The sequence below is a fragment of the Macrobrachium rosenbergii genome, chromosome 2, assembly GCF_040412425.1.
Source record: "Macrobrachium rosenbergii isolate ZJJX-2024 chromosome 2, ASM4041242v1, whole genome shotgun sequence".
Lineage (NCBI taxonomy): Eukaryota > Metazoa > Arthropoda > Malacostraca > Decapoda > Palaemonidae > Macrobrachium > Macrobrachium rosenbergii.
Window position 1 is genome coordinate 72,129,579 of NC_089742.1, and position 21,927 is coordinate 72,151,505.

At 41.7% G+C, this 21,927-nt stretch overlaps 1 protein-coding gene across 1 annotated transcript in view; it reads right to left on the reverse strand.

Moving 5' to 3' along the window:
• The window catches only part of LOC136848450 (uncharacterized), a 370,363-nt gene that overhangs the window by 273,858 nt on the left and 74,578 nt on the right, over nucleotides 1-21,927 (reverse strand). Inside the window, 1 exon segment of the mRNA XM_067120740.1 lies at nucleotides 18,940-19,105. Within this exon segment, the coding sequence (XP_066976841.1) occupies nucleotides 18,940-19,105 (166 nt within the window).

Genomic DNA, 21,927 nt, shown 5'->3' on the forward strand with positions numbered 1-21,927 from the left:
ACTCTTGCACCAGGGAAGACAAAGTCTGCTACATATTTTGTATTAAGCTATATGCGGGGCTTCCTGCTGTTGGGGACAGGCTGGGGAAGCCTCAACTACGGCAATTATTTCCTCCTCATCGTCAATAATGGACCGTGGAGGGGGTTCAGCAGACGAGTACCAATCCGAAGGAGGAAGAGGAGGATGATGTGGAAGGCAGCACAGAGTCCGCCACGCTCTTGCAGCCTGGTATCCTGACTGAACAGGACTGTCTCACGCTTGTTCTTAGTAGGAAAGCTACCCTTGGGGCTGGAAGGGAAGAGCTTGGGGCTGCTCCAGTGGCTACAACCTGGAGTCTATGAAGTTTTATCATGACGTCCCTCAATATTGGGTAACTTGCTCTTGAGAGGTCTCGACTCCACAGCCAGATGTCATCCCCGTCTGCTTAGGCTGAAACAAAGAGACCGAAACTGGAAAAACCTTTCCCGTGGGCGAACTTCAGAAAACTCTTGGAGTTCGGGTGCATGGGGATGTAAAAATACGCATCCTGGAGGTCCAGTGAGGCCATCCAGTCATGCTGTCCGACCGCTGCTAGAACCGATTTTGTCGTTTCAATAGCGACCTTTGTTTATTGCACAGAAAAGTTGAGTGCAATCACGTCTAGCACCGGTCTCTAACCCCCAAGCATTTGGGGATCAGGAATAACCGAATGTAGAATCCTGGGAATTCGGATCTTGAACTCTCTTTCTGGTCTCCTTTGCAACATCATAGACACTTGTTGCTATAAAGCCTTTGCCTTTTGTTCTGTTGTTGCATTTGGCAGAAAAGTCTAATTGTCTTGTTAGTATAGGGGGCCTCCTCAGGCTGGACAGTCTGGTTCCTACCTCAGTCTGCAAGAAAAGAAAGGCAGGTTCTCTTTCTTCCCTGTGTAGAGCCTCTTCTCGTTGCCATTCATCTACCCGCCCTAGAGGAACCTCTATCGGAGGGCCGACCACGAAAGGGCTGAGATACCTGAAACACAGGAGCCTCAGCCTTACTCTTTTTAGCGATGAAAGTCGTTGGTAGGACTTTTCTTGCTGTTTTTTTTTTATTAAATCTTACGTGGTTTTCTGGGCCAAGGATGAAAGGTCCTCTTTACCAAATCTTGAGAGAAGAGGTGAGAGGAAAAAAGGGGTATAAATCAGTTCTGATTTTGATTGGACGTGACCCATTTTGATTGGACGTGACCCCATTAGCCAGGAAAGAGCAAAGCAAAGATGGGCTCTTTTTCTTCAAGATTCCCACTGAGAAAGATGCAGTAGATTCGTTGGAACTATATCCGAGTCCTTTATCCATACACGACATCAGATATATGAGTTCTTGATTGTCAGTCGTGTTGAATAATTCCATCTTCCTTCCTGGGAAGGGGCAGGTATTTCGAGGGGCAGAACGATTCTCTAGTTTGATACTAAAAGCTAGACCTTGAGCTAGTTTGGTTGGAGGAAAACAAAGGCTGTCTTTCATTGTTTCTCCTTCAAAAGTATCCATTCTTTCGTAAATGCTGCCCTCTTAGACGCCTTCAAAGAGTAAATTCTGAAGGCGGGAATGAGGAGCAGTCAGGTTAAATTTCTCTGGAAAAAATTTCCGAAAATCGCTTCATAAGTCTTTTCAAGTCTGATGAAAGCTGATGGCCTTTTATATTGTCTTCGCCGAAATCTCTACAATAGGATTCACAGGAGAATGCAAGATATTATCGTCCTCTTTTTCCGATTTTCCAAGACGGAAGTAGAGACGCGTCTTTCAAAATATCATCTTGACGCCTGGCCCAGTCTCTTGACGCCTGGCGTGTTGGCATCCATTTTCTTAAAGCTTAATGTCTTGGCGCCCAGCTTAATGACGCCTGACATCCTGGTGTCTAACTTCTCGATACTTGACGCCCTGGCGCCCAGCTTCTCGCCCGACGCCCTGGCGCCCAGCTCTCGACGCCTGAAGTCCTGGCGCCCAGCCTCTTGACGCTTGATGTCCTGGCGCCCAGTTTCGACGACGCCGATGCCCTGGCGTCGAGCTTCCTCAACGCCTGACTTCCTCCTGGAGTCCTGGCGCCCAGACTTTAACATTCGCTGGCCCGCCAAACCTAGAGGTTACTTGAGAACTGGCCGCCTGTGCGACATCGGTCAAAAGTTTCCTCTGGTTGACGACAGCAACTGGTGGACGAAAAACACTTTAACCTCGCCTTTCCTATGGCGAGGGTGAGCGTCCTGGGAAACGTCAACAGGTACGCTCGAGGGGACGACTGCTCGGTAACTAAAGCCTCTCGCCTCCCTTCGCCTCTTTCGACATTCCTTCTCACAGGGGTTGGTGAGCTTGGAAGAGGTCCAGGACTAGGAGCACAACAGGACCGAGCGGTCGCACTCCACTGCACTTGCACTAACAACATATTAACACTTTTATTTTTAGATCTCTTATTGTCGATCACATATTATCCCTGTCTTCTGAGAGGGATTTTACCTGTTGGGGCAGGGTCTGAATGGCCGCCAACAAAAACATGAAGTGTTGGGTCCTTACCTGTTTCAGTAGGGGTTCAGAGACTACCACTACGGAGAAGGATCAATAGGATAGTTAGCAAGGGGAAAAGAATTAACTATTCCCCGGTTATATCAAGAACAGTGAGATACAGTACTCTTGGCTCTTCTGAGCCTGTCTTCCATTCCCGTTCTTCAGAAATACTGAGTGGGGATCCAAGGAGACTTTAGCAAGCCGCTTGCATCCCCACACACATTTTCACACTCGATGAAGATAGATATGTTATAAGAAAATCCAAAAGCGAACAAGCGAAAGCCAAGCCAAAGTGTACTTCACCAAAATAAGTTGCGAAAAAACACAGGCTACGGCGAAATTCCATCGATGTTACCGACACAGCGGCAGGGAAGATCTGAGGAATAGTTGGAATGGTTCCAGGTACCTGGGTAGAGGGCGCACAGGTGGTTCACCTGACTACCGATCGGCGATTGCCGCGAGTTTTTGAAATTCTGCCGTGACGTCAGGGACTTAAGCTATATATATAACTACCAGGGAAGTTAGATGTTTAAAAATATATGACCACTAACCAACAATAAAACTGGTGGGCACTCCAGGTACTTTGTACTCCCCCCAAAAGGCTCCCCTAGGACTCAACACCATCTTCAAGGTGCAGAGGCAAAAAATAAGGAAGAGGTACTTCACACACTTCCTCACACCACGCTACAGACACAGGTCCCAAGGTACTTCAATTCTTGTAAATTGTCCTCACGTCTTGTAAATAGTGCATCACAAACACTGTCTTACACCTCCAATACGTAGCTTGCAAGACCGCGGAGAGTGAAAGGTTAAGCTTTAAAAACTACCGAGGTAGCAACTGCCCTGACATCGTGTGCTCTAACTTTCAAGAGCGATAAGTCATTCTCCGCTATTTAATTTTGTGACTATGATGAGATCCCTCAAGAAGAAAGAAATGTCGTACTTCAACAAGGGTCTAGAAGGATTTTTCACAGAATACCACAGTTTTATATATGTAACTTACCCAGTAATTACTTAGCTAAGAGTTTCTACTCAAAAGGCAGTTAGAATTCTGAATTCTGAGGTAGCGATTCTTTCGGGGTAAGACAGAGGAACAACATAGCCAACACAACTTGTTTCTGCCACTTGTAGAGTCAGCACCTGGTGTTGTTATAGCAGCTTAGAGTTTTGGATTCGTAATTTTCTTCCTTGGTGAAATATTTTTGTAGCCTTTTCGGCATTTTTTCTTCATAGTGACTTCTGTAATTGTCTTTTCAAGATTTTGACTTTTCAGCTAGTTAGGCATGTCTGACACTAGTAGTTCTAGTTTCCAGTACTGCAGTACAGGCTGCAATATCTGAATGACAAAACTGACTTACGATTCTAACACTTTGTGTTCCGGTTGTAAAGGACAAATTTCCTGTATTAATTTGACGACTTGTGACGAGTGCAGGGATTGGGAAGAAAAGAAGTGGAAGACTTTAACTTCACATCTAACTAAGTTAGAAAGAGATCAAAAGATGAAAGCAGCAGCTAAAGCCAGCAGAGATTAGCTAGTCAGTGTTTGACTCCTAGATCTGATAAGACTGACATTTCTGTTAATTCTCCAACTGTTAACCCTTTCCCACTTGCATCAATTAATTCTCCTAAACCACCTAATCCTTCTTCTGGCCCCATCATTTCCGAAGCTGATCGCTTTGCCAGTCTTGAGAATAAATTTGAGCAAGGATTAAATCTGGTAGTGAGTACAGTGGCCCAGTTAGGAGCATCAGTGTGTGTCCTGATGGACAAGTTTGAAAAAAGTGCTAAAGGTGAAGTGTCAGTGGAGGAGGCGGCTGCTTGTCCCGCTGATTCTCCTGGGCGTCAGTCCCTGCCATACTCCCCGCTCCTGGGAGGAGGCATACCGGTAGCCCAAGGGAGGACAGTGGGATCTGCCCACAGGCAGTCGTCCCCTCAGTCCAGCCTGTTGCATGCCAGGTTGCGACTAGAGACAGCTGCTGGAAAGGCATCTCAGAAGTTCATCAGCCTTCGTCAAGCTCTGAGGAGTCCTCGCCTTGTAAGAACCGCCTTCATCACTTCCCCGATGAATCTTGCCCGCTTAAGAGACATTTCTCGGGCAAAGGTTAGTCCTCACATCTTTCTTGCAAAAGAATGAGGGAGCCTTCCTTAAGTCCTTAGCCCTCGTGTAGTAAGTGGGACATTCCAGAGAGGTTCACCTCTCCTCAGTGCCAGGAGCAAGGATCTAGCTCGCTGCACCTTTCGAGCGAGCAGCTCCAGCTTTCGCGTAAGCGCCCTGTATTGGCGGAATATATTGGTGAGCGCCATGAAGCAGCCAAGTGCCCTGTAGCAGCCAGGCTGCCCTGATGTGGCCAAGCGGCCTGATGCAGCTAAGCACCCTGAAGCAACCAAGCGCCCTGCAGCAGCCAGGCGCCCTCAGGTGGTCAGACGCTCTATTTTGTCAGAGCGCCCTGAAGCACTTGAGCCCCCCTCAAGACTCCAAGCACCCTGTATCTTCTGATAATCCTTCTCTTGCATTGGACCCAGCTCTTGAGCCTTTGCAACAATCTGTATAATATCCTTCATCTTTTACAGAAACCTGCAGCACAGACAGCCCTGAATTAGACCTGGTTTTCTCTCTGATCTCTTCTGAAGACAAGGAAGGGGAGCAGGATTTGTCTTCTACTCCGTATGCGACATCCCTCAAGTTCCTTCTGCAGCACTTTCCTGAATTTTTCACACCGGCCGCTTCTTCCTCTCCAGCTTTGTCATTCTTGATGAGCAATTAGCCCGTAGATTCAATGAGACTTCCCAAGATGATTCTCTCTTCTTCATCGATGAAAGCTATTCGCCAGGTAGAGAACTGGCTTTCTGAGAAGAGGGAACAAGGGAAAGCATGTTTTAGTGTTCCACCCTCTCATCTCACTTGTATGCTGTACTTGTCATACACAACAGGAGAAGCTCCTTCCCTGGGAGTGGCTGCCTCCTCCCAAGGGGACTTTTCTGCGCTCATTGACACAGGGCGTAGGTCGGCTCTCGCTTTGGCCAAGACATTCTTTTCAGCCTAGGAGATAGACCATCTTTTGAAGAGTTTGTTCAAGTCCTTCGAGGTGTTGAGTTTTCTCGATTGTGTGGGAGCAGTTGCCAAGAACCTTCAAGATCCAGTTTTTTTGTGTGATGATGCTTCAGACCTGTTTAATTTCCTCTCCTGCCCTTTATGCCATGGGCTTGCTTAAGAAGCATGAACTTTGGGTCTCTTTCACATTGAAGGGCGTTACAGCCCCATAGAAATCGGCTCTCCTGTTTTCCCCTCTGGACAAGCAACAAACTTTGTTCTCACAATACACTGTAGGCGAGATTGCATCAAGCCTACACAAGAATTTGACTCAAGATTTATTGGCCCAATCAACAAAACACCAAGGGGACTGGTCTGCTTTCTCAGCTAAACCTTCATCTCCTCTCCAACCAAAGCCTTTTCATGGAAGTAAGCAGAGAATGTGCTCCAGGTCCTGAGGATTTTTTAGATTTGTGCACCGTGCAATCAAGAAATCGTCTTCTTTTTCCATGCTAGCCTCTCAATAAGTGAGAATTCAGTCCTTCATGCTCCGGTAAGGGCCAGGCTTCGTCTCCTCTGGGAGAGATGGAGCAAAAGAGAGGATCAGTGGGTTGTGAAAGTTTTAAAGGAGGGATACTCCGCCTCCTTCAGGGAGAATCCGCCACTGACCAACACTCGCGTCGTATTAACAGCTTACAGTACTCCACAGGATCAGAGAGATATTCGGCCCTTTCAAAGGAAGTGTCCTCTCTTCTGAGCAAGGAAGCCATAGAAGTAGTAAAGAAGGCAGACTTGAAAGGATTTTATAATTGCCTTTTTGTAGTGCCCAAGGCTTCAGGGGGTTGGAGACCGGTGCTCGATGTAAGTGCGTTGAACGTCTTCATAGAGAAGACAAAATTCAACATGGAAACCATCCGTTCGGTTCTTGCTTCCATCCGTCAGGGAGACTGGATGATCTCCCTGGACATGCAAGATGCTTATATCCATGTTCTGATTCACCTGGACTAAAGGATATACCTCCGATTAGTTTTCGAGGACCAGTTCTATCAGTTTCGAGCACTTTGTTTCGGTCTCTTGACTGCCCCACAAGTTTTCACTTGAGTGTTGGCTCCTTTGGCAGGTTGGCTACATCTAGCGGGAGCGAGTATCGCGCTACATCTAGATGATTGGCTGATTTGTTCGCCCACAAAGAAACATTGCATGGAGGACTTGGAAAAGACTCTTCTTTTAACCCAGGAATTGGGTTAAAACAAGAGTGGGATTCATCTGGGAGTTCTGACAGACACTCCGAGTTTTTGGGCTTCTCCATCACTCAAGAGTAGAACACTGCCTGAGGAAGGTAGACCTCTTCCTCTCGCTTCCCTCTTGCTCCACCACCCAGTGGATGAGCCTCTTTGGGACGATGGCTTCTCTAGAGCAATTTGTAAGACTGGGGAGACTACACATGAGACCTCTCCAATTCTATTTAAGAGCTTGCTGGGATCGGAAGGTGCATCAGGACCGTCACTTCTTTCCGATAACCCCGGAGATATATGAGGATCTGCAGTGGTGAAGGTCTTCGAAGGGAAGTCTCTCTTTCCGGTGAGCCCTGACCTAGACTTCTTTTCCGATGCATCGGATCTAGGTTGGGAAGCGCTCCTCAGAAACCTGAAAGTCTCGGGGAGGTGGTCCTCGGAGGAGAAAGGACTTCATATCAAAGTAATAGAGTTGAAGGCGATACATCTAGGTCGGCAATACTTCGTAACTCAGGTTCACAACAAGACTATAGCAGTATATGCGGACAATACAACAACCCTAGAGTATATCAAACATCAAGGGGGGAACCACTCTTATTCATTCTGCGAAGTAGCAAGAGACCTGCTATGCTGGGTGGATCGGAATCAGACTCGGTTAGTCACCCGGTTCATACAGGGCAAGTGTAATGTCCTGGTGGATAAGTTGAGCCGCCACACACAAATTCTGCCCACAGAATAGATGTTAGATCTTCACGTGTTTCAGCCTTTGGAGTTTATGGGGTAAACCAACCATAGATCTATTCACAACTTCCAAAAATCACCGCCTTCCTCTGTTCTGCTCCCCCTTTTCCAGACCCTCTAGCTTGGACAACAGACGCAATGATCCTGGACTGGTCCAACCTGGATCTTTACGCCTTCCCTCCGTTTGGGATGATTTGAGAAGTGGTAAGGAAGTTCGCTCACACCACAATGTAAGGATGACTCTAATGGCTCCCTTCTGACCACAGAAGTGGTTTCCGGACCTAATCGATCTCCTTGTAGATTTTCCGAGGTTCCTTCCCAAGATTCCAAGTCTTCTCAGACAACCCCACATCAGGAAGTTTCATCAAGGTCTATCCTCTCTGGCCCTGACAGGATTTTGACTGTCTACAAACTCATTAGAGCGAAAGGATTTTCTAAATCAACAGCAGAGGCTATCGCCAATTGTAGACACAACCCCTCCAATAATGTAACTAAGCCAAGTGGGCACCTTTTAGGAGTTGGTGTAGAAGGAACAGTTTTCTTCCTCTGAAACATCTATTGCTCACATAGCAGACTTCTTTCTCTGTTTGAGATCATCTAAGGGGTTGTGTGTCTCGACAATTAAGGCTTAAAGAGTGATGCTCACCTCTGTTTTTCGCCATAGAGGTCTAGACATCTCGAACAATCAAGGTTTGTCCGAACTGGTTAAATCCTTCAATATCTCCAAGTCCAAGAAAGAGGAACCCTTCTCTTAGAATCTTGATGTACCTCTTAAGTGGCTTCTGACCCTCGTTTTGAACCTATGCGTTCTTCCTCTCTAAGGGATCTGACTCGGAAAACGTTCTTTCTAATTGGCTTAGCAACAGCTAAGAGAGTTAGTGAACTTCAGGCAATAGACTAAAGGATTGGTTTTTCACAAGGAAATGCGGTCTGCTCCTTTTTGCTACGGTTCTTAGCAAAAAATGAAAACCCATCGCATCCCTGGCCCTGTTCTTTTTCGATTACAAGCTTAATGGATATTCTAATCACCGAAGAGGAGGAGAGAGAGCTGTGCCCAGTACATACCCTCAGATATTATTTACATAGGACGGAGAATATTAAAGGTCAGTTTGGTAATCTTTGCGTTTGGTAAAGAACCCCTCTAGACCCCTATCAAAGAACACCATTTCTTTTTTCTTGAGGGATCTCATCATTGAGGCACACTTGCAATCAGCTGAGACTGACTTATCGCTATTGAAAGTTAAAGCTCACAATGTAAGAGCAGTTGCTACTTCAGTAGCGTTCAAACACAATCTTTCTCCCTCTTCGATCTGGGAGGCAACTCATTGGAAATGCAAGTCGGTGTTCGCAGTGCACTATTTGCAGGATGTAGCTGGCATAGTGATGGCTGAGGAAGTGTCCCTTCCTTTCCTTTTCTCTTCGCCTTGAAAATGGTGTTGAGTTCTTGGGGAGCCTGGGAAGGTACTAAGTACCTGGAGTGCCCACCAGTTTTAGTGTTGGGTAGTGGTCTTGTTTTTTATTTTTTAATCATTTATGTTTTTAAAATTATGATGCAGGTGACTTTGCTTTCTGGTGTATTATATTTTTTGGTACTGTGCCCAGGGCAGGGGCAATTATGTATGCTTTGTCGGGCTTGGGTGTACGCCTTCATTGCAAACCTTGGTTTTATACTTCATCAGCCTTCTGAGTACTCATTTGCTGCGAAGTGTTCCACTCCAGTAGAGGCACTTATGGCCATGCCGCTACAGGTCGAGATGAGCACCACCAGAGGCAGTATCTACCTGCAACGGCTCTCTCACCAGGTAAGGAACAACATTTATCTCATCATTTATAACCTAAGCTTTTGTCCATGATTCCCCTCTGCCTTTAAATATGGAATCAGCTAAGTAATTACTGGGTAAGTTACACATACAAAAATGACATTTTTATGATAGAATTAAGTTTTATATATACTAACCCAGTCATTACGGATGGAGCCCACCCTCCTCCCCGCACATGGACTCTTTTTTGCATACACAAACTATCGTGTTGGCGATGTTTTTCCTCTGTCTTGCCCTGAAAGTGGACGGGGCATAGTCACCTACACAAAACAAAAGAATCGCTGCCGCAGAATTCAGAATTCTAACTGCCGTTCGAGTAAAAACCCTTAGGTAAGTATATATACAATTTAATTTTATCATAAAAATGTCATATTACCAAAATGTCCTCTAATCTTCTAGGTACGATGTAAATAGTACCTGAGGGCTCTCACTGGGCACAGGTCTCTTTCTTCCTCTTCCATACCTAGAATATCCGATAAGCTTTTAATTGTGAAATAATGAGGCCAAGGATGCGACAGGTTTTCGTTCTTTGCTAAAAACCCTAAAGAAAAGGAACAAACTGCGTCCCCCTGAGAAAAGCCGATCCCCTTGTCGAAAGCGTGAAGTTCGCTGATCCTCTTTGCAGTGGCCAGAGCCACAAGAAAAATAGTCTTCCTTGTTAGATCCCTTAAGAGAGGAAGAGCGCATGGGTTCAAAACGTGAACTAGTAAGCCACTTATTCGAATCTCCGACTGGCCAATGAAGAATAAGAGGAATTTATTTCTGGTGACAGAAATTCATTTCTCGCTATAATGTGGTTCGGATTCCACAATAAGCTGTAGGTCCCGTTGCTAGGTAACCAATTGGTTCTTAGCCACGTAAAATAAAATCTAATCCTTCGGGCCAGTCCTAGGAGAGCTGTTAATCAGCTCAGTGGTCTGGTTAAACTAAGATATACTTGACTTTTTAGTAAGCCACTTAAGGATTACATCCAGATTCCACGAGAAGGACTCCTCCTTCCTGGACTTGAGATATTAAAAGACCTAAAAAGGTCTGACAAATCCTGATTAGTAGAAACGTTAAGCCCTTTATGACGGAAAACAGAGCTATTGCTCTATATCCCTTAATCGTAGAAGCAGACAGGCCCCTAAAAGATCTCAAATAAAGAAGGAAGTCCTCTACTTGAGCGACAGATGTCTGAGAAGAAGAAATGTTGTTTATTCTACACCAAAGTCTAAACACTGACCACTTTGCCTGGTAGACTTAATTGGAAGAGTTAGATCTACATTTGGCTATAGCCTCTGCTGCTCATTTAGAAAATCCTTTTGCTCAGATCAGCTTGCTGACAGTTGAAAGTCTGTCAGGGCCAGAGTGGACAGACTTTGATGGAGCTTCCTGAAGTGGGGCTGTCTGAGAAGACTTGGAATTGCGAGGAGGAGTCTTGGGAAGTCTACAAGGAGATCGAGCAGGTCCAGGAACCACTCCTTCTGTGGCGAAAAGGAGGCCACAAGGGTCATCCCTACCTTGTGATCTGAACGAAACTTCCTCAATACCTTTCTGATCATTCCGAATGGTGGGAAGGATTTAAGATCCAGATTGGACCAATCTTGGGTCATTGCATCCGTCACCCATACTAGGATGTCCGGAAAGGGGGAGCAGAGCAGGGGTAGTTGGTGATTCCTGGATGTAGCACATACCCAAGACTCTAGTGTCCATTCTGTAGGGAGGATCTGGTTTTGGCAGCTCAGTTCGTCTGCCAAAAAATAGCACTTGCGGTGACCAATTGGTCCGGTTCTGGTAGGCCCAGCATAGGAGATCTCTCGCTATCTCGCAGAGAGAGAATGAGTGAATTCCTCCCTGATGTTTTATATACGCCAAGGCCATGGTGTTGTCTGCATGTAATGTTACCATCCTGTTGCAGACCTCTGTTGTGAAGTGTTGTAGTCCCAGGTGTACTGCTTTTAATTCCTTTGAGTTGATATGTAGCTCTTTCTCCTAGAGGGACTACTTCCCAGAGATTTCTAGGTTCCCGAGGAGAGCTCCCTTACCTGTATCTGAATTATTGGAAAAGAACTCTATGTCGGGGTTCACCAGAACCTTACAGACCTTACAATTCGTTCGGGTTGCCCCAGGTCCCTCAGTGTGAGGCACCTTTGATGTCTACCAGAGAGTTGCTAACGCATCTTCCGGTATATTTTGCATCTTCCAGTCTTGGATGGTCTGGGATGCATCTTAGATATTTGTCGAGCTTATTCTTAAACACATCTACGCTCACTCCTGTTATGTTCCTCAGATGAGCTGGTAGCGCATTGAATAGACGCTGCATTATCGATGCTGGTGCGTGGTGGATTAATGTCCTGTGTGCTTTCCTTAATTTTCCTGGTATAGTTTTTGGCACTATTAATCTACCTCTGCTTGCTCTTTTGATAATTTTAGTTCCATGATGTTTTCGGTAATTCCTTCTATCTGTTTCCATGCTTGAATTACCATGTAGCGTTCTCTTCTCCTTTCAAGACTATATAAATTTAAGAATTGTAGTCTTTCCCAGTAGTCAAGGTCCTTAACTTCTTCTATTCTAGCTGTAAATGACCTTTTGTACACTCTCTATTTGTGCAATATCCTTTTGGTAGTGTGGGTACCATATTATATTGCAATATTCAAGTGGACTACGACGTGACGTTTTATAAAGCATAATCATGTGTTCAGCTTTTCTTGTTTTGAAGTGCCGGAACAACATTCCCATTTTTGCTTTGCATTTTGCCAATAGAATTGCTATTTGATCATTGCATAACATATTCTATTCAACATCACACCAAGGTCTTTAACTGCTTCCTTGTTTGTGATTGTCTCATTATTAGGTCCTTTATATGCATATAGCATTCCTACTTTATCACCATAGTTCACTGATTCAAATTTATCAGAGTTAAATACCATCCTCTTTATCTCTGCCCATTTATATATTTTGTTTAGGTCTCTTTGTAGCGAGTTCCTATCTTCATCACAAGCAATTTCTCTACTTATTCTTGTGTCATCTGCTAAACTTCTTACTACTGAGTCCTTAACATTACTGTCTATGTCTGCAATCATAATCACAAACAGCAATGCAGCTAACACCGCACCCTGTGGTACACCGGATATTACCGTAGCTTCATCCGATTTCTCATCGTTTGCAATCACTATCTGTTTTCTATTTTGCAAAAATTCTTTTATCCATCTTCCTACTTTATCAACAATGTTATGTTTTCTAATTTTTTTCGCTAATGTATTATGATCTACCTTGTCAAAAGCTTTTGCAAAGTCTAGGTAAACCACATCTGTATCTTTTTCATTTATCATATTTTTATATATGCTTTCATGGTGGACTAACAGTTGGGTTTGTGTACTTTTTCCGGTACAAAACCATGTTGTCCTATATTGAACAATCTATTTTTCATTAAATGTTTCATTATATTTTTTTCATTACCCTTTCATATACTTTCATAATATGAGATGTCAGACTCACAGGCCTATAATTACTTGCCTCTAGTCTTGAACCACTTTTGAAAGTAGGAGTAATATATGCTAATTTATGCTCATCATAAATCTTGCCTGTATCTATACTTTGTCTTAATAATATTGCTAGCGGCTTTGCGATTGAATGAACCACTTTCTTTAACAATATGGCAGGTACTCCATCTGGTCCTGCTGCTGATCCATTTTTAATTTCATTAATAGCCTGCACAATATCGGCTTCTGTAATATCTATATCTGATAAGTATTCAGTATTTTCATCTCTTATTTCTGTATCATTATCTTCATTGTCAATTCTAGGTGTAAATTCACTCTTATATCTTTCTGCTAATATGTTACATATTTCCTTTTTTCATTCGTTAATCGCCCTTCAATTCTTAGAAGGCCTATTTCTACTCTTATTTTATTCATCTTTTTTGCATATGAATAAAAATTTTAGGGTTTTGCTTGATATTTTGTAGTGTCATTTCTTCTAGGTTCCATTTTTCATTTTCTTTTGATTGTATAATCTTTTGTTCTGCATTTTCTATCTTACTTTTTAGTTCCATCACTTTCCATGCATTCTTTTCTTTTGCAAGAGCTTTTTTCCACTTTCTAATTTTCTGGAACAAGATCCTTCTGTCTCTTGGAATTCGTGACTGATGCTTACTTTTTTTCTTCGGTATATATTTTTCCACTATTTCCTCTAATATTTTATATAATATATCGGTGTTTACCTGTATATCATCACTTACAAATATGTTTTCCCATTCTTTGTTTAATTCTTCATTTATTTTTGACCAATTTATATTCTTACTATAGAAATTGTATTTTCCATATCCTTCCCATTTTTCGTCTCTTGCTTTTCTTTGTTTTCGTATGTTCTGGAACGGACTGTTAGTTCTATGACATTATGGTCCGAAATACTCGTGTTATATACTATTATTTCTTTAACATAGTTCACCTCATTCACAAATACTAGGTCTAAAATATTATCCTTTCTTGTTGGTAGGTGATTTACTTGCTGAATGTTATGTTCTAGTAGCATATCTAATAGCTTTTCAAATTGCCTCTTATCTTCTGCACTACTATTGCTCTCTTTTTATATATGTATAAATACAACCACAGTCTCCTATTCGTTCTTTCCATTCTACAAAAGGAAAGTTAAAGTCTCCGTTAGGAGTATAGTCCAGTCCTTGTGATTTCTACATATTTCATCCAATTTTTCAATTATTATGTCAAACTCTTTAGTATTAGGGGTCTATATATTACAATGTTCACTAATTTTTCAGATTCAAATTCTACCGCTATTAATTCACATTCTGTGTTACTATATTTCTCACAGATTTTTCCTTGATTGGCATCTCTCCCATATATCATGGTTCCCCCTTGATTTCTATTTTTTCTATCTGATCTATAAGTTTGGAAACCCTTTATCTGGTCATCATTACCAGTCTCTTGGGAATACCAGGTTTCACTTATATTCAATATTTCTATTTTTTCATTTTGGGTTAGTTCTTCTAAGAACTCTATCTTTCTTTTGAGTTACTCAAACTAGACCCTCTGCGTTCATCACTATGATGGTTTGCATATTATCTCCATTATCTAATATGGGTAATAATAAGGATTTTCCCATGTCTCTTTCCTGTTCTGATATGTTGATCTTTTTTTCATTTCCAGAAATTCGTACATTAAAAATCCAACTTTTCCATTATATTTGTTCTTCCAGCTTCATATTTATTCACTTTGTGCATAAACCTGCACTTATCTCCATATCTGCACCATCCCCTTGCATCATAGATACATTGCTTGTTCCTTGTGCTATATCTAGGTGCTGATGGCTCATATCGTGGTGCTGACTTTTCATAATGTGTTGTTGGCTTGCTTTTTGCCTTCATCACATGATCTTTGTTCTTTTCTTTATTTGTTTCATTTTTACCTTGGTTTTTATATGTATTTGATTTTGATTTTGGTCTTTCATGGCTACAGGATGCATGTACCTACATTTCTTATTAAACCTACATCCATTTCCTTCTTTCCAGTTTCTACATATTTTTGGATGTAGATCTCTGCATTCCTCTTCATAGCCATCTAGATATGCACATTTGCCATAGATCTCATAATTGTGACATATCTTGGGATGTTTGTAATAACATCTTTCACCAAACCTGCAATTCCCTCTTTTCAAAAGGGCATACTGTGTCTTTCTTTTTTTTTTTTTTTCTTGTTCATTCCCCTCAGTATGGAGATCCGGGTACAACCTCTTTGGGATTTTATTTTGATTTATCAGGTCATAATTTATTTCTTCATATGTATGTTGCTGTATTGCCTCATATGTAGAATCTATGAGTTTCTCTGCATCCATACTATTATCCTGTTCTTTGTTTTCATTAATCTTTTCTCTCTCTTCAGTCTTATTTTCTTCTCTATTTTCCTCTTCTTCATCTTCTCTTCATCCTCCACAATCTGTACATTAAGTCTTGATTTAATGACCTTGTCTATCCATACTAGACATGTTGAGCAAAATATTTTTGTGTCCTTATTTCTATTTTGCTCAACTTCAGCACATGACGGGTGTGTCGGCACGTGGCAAGCATAGCATTTCCTAATCAGGTTTTGTGGATTTACAATGCTATACCACACTCTACATAGTTTACATGCTTTAGGCATCCGTTTGCCTATTGCATCAATCAATATATTCACTAATTCCACCTTACTTATTTTCTTTGATGGAATGTGTTGATTTTTGTAGATTTTCTTTATAAGTCTTTTGATAACTTGAACTTTCATTGGTATCCCTTCTATTATTTTCATTATATTTTCAACAGATTTGCTCCAGTTTGAAGGATCGTATCCTTTCAATATGTCTGTGAATGTTTTCACATCTTTTGGTCAATGTTGCAATTCATCTCCACGATCAGCAAGCCAAGTTCCCTTCCTGCCAATTCATCATATTGAATATCTCCGATGCAAGCTAGATTTCTCCACCTTTTGCCACTGTTGGCTGATTCCTCCATGATTTTCTGATTTTATTAATTCACCCGTAGACAACTTATTAGACGGTTTTTCGCTCTAATCTGATATTAAGCTAATCACCGATAGTTCACGAACACTTTTAGCTATATTTCATTCGCTAATTGTATGTAAGACGCGTATTATCGGGTAGATTATCCAGACCATGAACGATTACGTCTCACCGAGAGAATGTCACATCACAGAGAGATTTCCCTTCCATCAATCTTTCTTTGGGCCTCCACCAACACAGGTCCTCCTTTATCTCTGAAGTTATCTGAAAGAAGTGATGGTCTTGATGCACTTTCCAGATCCCAACGAGCTCTTGAGTAAAACTGGAGCACTTTCCAATCCCAACAAGCTCTTGAGTAAAACTGGAGCAGTCTCATGTGAAGCCTCCCTAGTCTGACAAATTGCTACAGGGTAGCCAGAGTACCCAAGAGACTCATCCATTGAGTGAAAGGAAAGGAACAGATCTACTTTCCTCAGACAGTCTTCCACTCTCTCGAGGGACAGAGAAGCCCGAAAACTCAGAGTGTCTATCTGGACTCCTAAATAAAGAATCTTCTGACAGGGGGTCATCTGTGACTTCTCATGACTGAGTAATAGTCTTAATTCGTGAGTCAATAACAGTGTATTCTGTAGGTCCTCCTTGCAATGCCTGGCTACTTCAGGGTGCTCGGCATCAAAAAAGACGTTCAGCCAAATCAGGGCGCTTGGAGCCAGAAGGAGAATGCCTCCAAGATGAAGAGGAGTGTCAATACACTTGATCCTGGCGCTGAGGAGAGAAGTGCTCGAGGCTATCCCACTTACTGCAAGAAGGTTGACGGCTGAGGGGAGGCTCCCTCAACCTCTTATTGGGGAGAGGCAGAGACTGATCTCTGAACAAGGGCTGCCTCTTAAGTGGGCGAGACTCGTTAGGAAAGCACCACAGACGCTTCTTATTAGGCGAAGACTCCACCAAACTAGAAGCAAGCCGGTGAATGGCCGAGATGCTTTCCAGCGGCTGTCTCTTGTTGCAACCTGGGATGCTACAGGTTGGACCAAGGGGGTGACTGCCCATGGGCAGACCCCACTGGCCTCCCTTGGGCTACCGGTATGCCTCCTCCCAGGTAGAGGGGGGTATGGCAGTGACCACTGCCTAGGAGAATCAGTGGAACGAGCAGCCACCTCCTCCACTAACACTTCACTTTTATCACTTTTTTAAACTTTTCCATAAGGGCATGCAATGATGCTCCTAACTGGACCACTGTACTTACCACCAAATTCAACCTTTGGTCTAACTTATTCTCGAGACTGGCGAAGCAACCAGGTTCAGAAGTGCAGGAGCCATGAGGAGTGGGTGGTTTAGGAAAATGAGTTGAGGTTGGAGGGGGAGGAATGACAGAAGGAGAGAGAACAGGAATGTCAGTACTAATAAATTTAGGAGTTAAAGTCTCACTAACCATTTTCCCACCAGCTTTAGCCGCCACTTTTCTCTTCCGGTCCCTCTCTAATTTGGCTAAATGAAAAACTAAGGTCTTCCATTTTTGTTCCCCCCAATCCCTGCATCGTCACAAATTAAATTGATTGAACAAATCTGCCCTCTGCAATTGGTGCAAAGGGTATGAAAGTCATAAGTCAATTTGGTCATCCAGGTATTGCAGCCTTTGCTGCAATACCGGAAACTAGAAGAGCTAGTGTTGGACATACCTAACTAGCTGTCAAGTTAACAATCATAAACGTCAAAATATTGAAAAAAACAATGTCTAGATAACAATGCCGAAAGGCTACCATAACAAAGTACTTCACCAAATGGGAAGAAAACCAGTGTTCCAAAACCAAGCTGCCTTGTCAACACAGTGTGTGGACTCTACAAGCAACAGAAACAAATTGAGCTTTTGGTTGTGTTGTTCCTCTCTCTTACACTGAAAGTGGGCGGGGTATCATCACCTACGCTAACAAAAGAATCACCACTGTGGAATTCAAAATTCTAGCTGCCATTCAAGTAGAAACTCTTAGCTAAGTAATTACTAGGTAAGTTACTTATAGAAAACAATAAAATACTGATCCTGAAAGCTGTAGGCTTGAAGGCTGCTCGAAACCAGTGATAATATTTCGCCGAAATCTGGTTATCCAATCGGCAAATAATTAACAAAGATGCTGCAAACAATTGATGTTTACACCAACCGCAGCAGAAAGAGAATGAGGTTGTTTGCTAAGTCATTCCTAGTATTCCTGTTAGTGGGTGGGACTGGTCACCTACACTTAACAATCTGAGCGCTGCTGTGGATTTTAAAATTTAAGCTGCCACATGAGTGGAACGTATAGCTATTTAATTACTTGGTAAGTTACTTATAGAAAATATTTTTTTGCTCCAATAAATAATTATGCATATGTGACAACATAATGAACATTTTAGTAACATTATTGGTAGTATGGCATCACAAAAGCTGAAAAATTTAAAGCCAGGAAAGAAAAGCAGTGGATGTTTGTAAGAATAACAGCAATAAATGTAATGGATGATAGAAAGATAGGAGGGGAATCATAAGCAAGGAAGGTAGCAGTAGCAAGCAGGATCTTTAAATAAAAATTGTGTTAAAGGAGGCAACAACTGGAGAAGAAATGCTTGAGCTGAATGCAAATGAAAATTTGAAAGACTTGTTGCAATGAACTGTTTGTATAGTTTATGCACAGCAAACAATGTTGATGAAGCAAAAAGAATGGGTATAAAGGAAATAAGATATGGTGGTAAAATGGTTGGCATAGGTGAAAAGCTGGACCAAATACTAATCAAACAAAAAAAAAAGTTTTTGTCTGGTATATTTGAAACTCCTAAAGGGGAAATATCTATTACTGTATTATCTTACCACTCCATGAAGGAAAGCGTTCTTATATTAAATATCACAATCCACATAATACAAAATTACTTTTCCAAGTAATGTGCTATACCAAACATGGATACATACTACATTTAAAAAAGTATAACACTACAAGTATGGTGTGAATACCCAACCCTCAACAGCCATCAAAATAAAAAAATAACTTGACTGTATGGCAAATTACTTAAATAAATTTCTGTAATAAGGACACTAAACTATACTCTACTGCAATATTGTCATAACTCAAAAATACTCACACTTTGGTCATTGGTCCTGTCAAGAAGTTATGAAGTCCCATCAATCTTTGCAGTTGGCTCTGGCTTTTTGGATTATTGTTTGTATTTACAACATGTGAAAGTTTTGCGATCATTCGTTTAATCAGAGGAACGTGAGTACGAAGCTCTTCCAGCTTGGCTTGCAACTCTGAGGAAAGAGCAAGTACTAATTATTCAAAACGATTTTATTCTGACCAATTTACAAGTACTGAATATCTTACCAATAACACAATGCACAGAATGATGTTGAACCTAGTACAGTACAGTACACCATTAAGGCTGTATAATCTATAGAAAATGAAATTTCCAACTTCAACTAAAATCTAACAGTATCCATATCTTTTTTAAATATTTATTTTGCATCATAATATTAACTGTTTATCCACATTCAATTCTTTTTATGTAAATATCAATTCTAACACATTTTCAATACAACTCCATTAACCACATATTGCCACCTTTCTGCACAACAAAGTCCAGTTGCACTTTATATTAATCAAGATCTAAATGCCCTATGAAACATCTTGACCCTCCTTTAATGCCTCAGCTAAGCATCATTCTTTCATACAACTCCATGGAGTAAAAATGCTGTCGAGTTCCTCTCCTAGGATTCAGCTCTCTAGTAACTTATACCACTGTGCTTTAATTTTTTTTACTATTTCATTTACAGTAAGCAGTTTAATTCAATTGTGGTGAATTTACATTGGTTTCACTTAAGTTTTCATGTTACCAGAAGTCCTTTGCTTTCTCCTTGGGAGAATTTATACACCACCAAAACTTAGTCCCATTTTGTTTGCATATGAAATATACCAAGATAAGCCTCCTCTGAAGGGAAAAATAACAAGAGGATTACCAACAGTGTCTAATAAGTTCCAGCTGACAGTTTAGTTCATACTTTGTATTGTAACCTTTAACAACGGGAATGCCGTGCAAACAGGACTGAGTATAACCTATTTTTTACCTAATGACTTTCACTTTGTATTTTTAAAAAATAAATTCATAACTTATAGTGCTGAACCTCAATTAGAGTGAGGATGGATTCACTCTGTCAGTTCACAAGACTATTAATTAACAAAAGAGACAACAGCCATAGCTGTAAGTTAAGTATACCTTAGTTTTACCAGACCACTGAGCTGATTAACAGCTCTCCTAGGGCTGGCCCGAAGGATTAGACTTATTTTACGTGGCTAAGAACTAATGTGTAGCCTAACTTCTTGTAACTGAGTAATGTCTCAAGCAAAAACGAAGCATTTACAGGCAGTCTTGGTTATCGGCGGGGAATCCGTTCTGACAGCGTGACAATAAGCAAAAATTGCCGATAACTGAAAATCGGCGATTTTTGGGGCTTATTGGCGCCAACAACCAGGTACAGGCGCCAACTGGGTACAGGTGCCAATAACCGGAGATCAGCACCTCTGTTAGCTATGCATCAGCGCCAATACCCAATTACAGGCAGTCCCGGTTTAAGACGGTTCCGCCACGACGTTCCGAGGTTACTGACGCTTTTCAAATATATTCATCAGAAATTATTTCGGCTTACGACGCATGTTCGGGGTTACGACGCTGTCAATGTCCATCCGATCGGAAGAAATATGGCCCAAAATGGCAGAATAATCATAATTTGAAGGTTCTTTTGATGTAAAACTCAATAATAATGCAGTTTACATCGTTTTCAATGCACCCAGAGCATTAAAAGTAAGGTTTTCTTATGATTTTTGACGATTTTCGACGATGTTCCGGCTTGCGGCGATTTTCGAGATACTGACGCATCGCAAGAACGGAACCCCGTCAGAAACCGGGACCGCCTGTACTGGCGCCTATAAGTGGAAACCAGCACATATCTGCAATGATCAGTGGAAATCGACAGCTGTCAGTGCTGATCAGTGGAAATCGGCGCATATCAATGCTGAAAATCGCCGATTTTTGTCACCAGACAAGCACCGTAAAACCGGATCACTGATAACCAGGGACTGACTGTACAGTGACTTGCGTGATACTTAGGCTAAATATCTTTTAGTGACAAATCTCAATTTACGTGAGGCTGGATGAGAGTTGTTAAATTCATAGGACTATTAACACCTAGGCCTAATGAGCATAAGACGAGAGTCATAATTTGTGTGTGCAGCCCACCAGCTTGTAAAAGGGTAAACGTGCCTCAGCAAAAACAAAAAACAATATGTTTACCAGGGGTAATACATCAAGGCCCTGCTAGATAATGAAATATCCAGATATGATAAAAAAACACTACAGATCTCCACATAAAAAACCAATAAACATTTTATTCAAATCTGTGTGTGTGTTGTATGTGCAGGCTTTTCAAAGATGTACTACAGCAATATTGTTATTTATTTTGCCTGGCTTACAAATATTTACGAAAGCTTTACACCTTCTGAAAAACATCTTAGGGTACAAGAGATTGGGCTATTTAAATCATTGTTTGTAACTTTTGGCTATGTAAAGCATTATATTTACTGATTAACACAATTATTAACAGAATACATTAAGCAATATCAACTTTATCATATACTGTACTGTATATCAAGATCATATTCTCAATACAAGCGACTTGTATAAACAAAGTGACACATACTGAGTTCTCTAAGGTATGAAGAGAGAGAGAGAGAGAGAGAGAGAGAGAGAGAGAGAGAGAGAGAGAGAGAGAGCTTGTAAGTGACATATACTGAGTTCTCTAAGGTATGGAGAGAGAGAGAGAGAGAGAGAGAGAGAGAGAGAGAGAGAGAGAGAGAGAGAGAGAGAGAGAGAGAGAGAGAGAGAGAGAGAGGTTACGTAGTTTTTAAATGGTTACAACTGAAAAAACAGCAAACAAGATCTAAATAATTCCTACTATTACTACCTATCGCCCCTAAAAGCAATCTAATTTAAAGTTATGACAGAGTGAAAAGTGAACAAGTAATAAATGCAACACCTACTGTAGTCTTTTGTTCATATTGTATGGACAAGCAATATTTA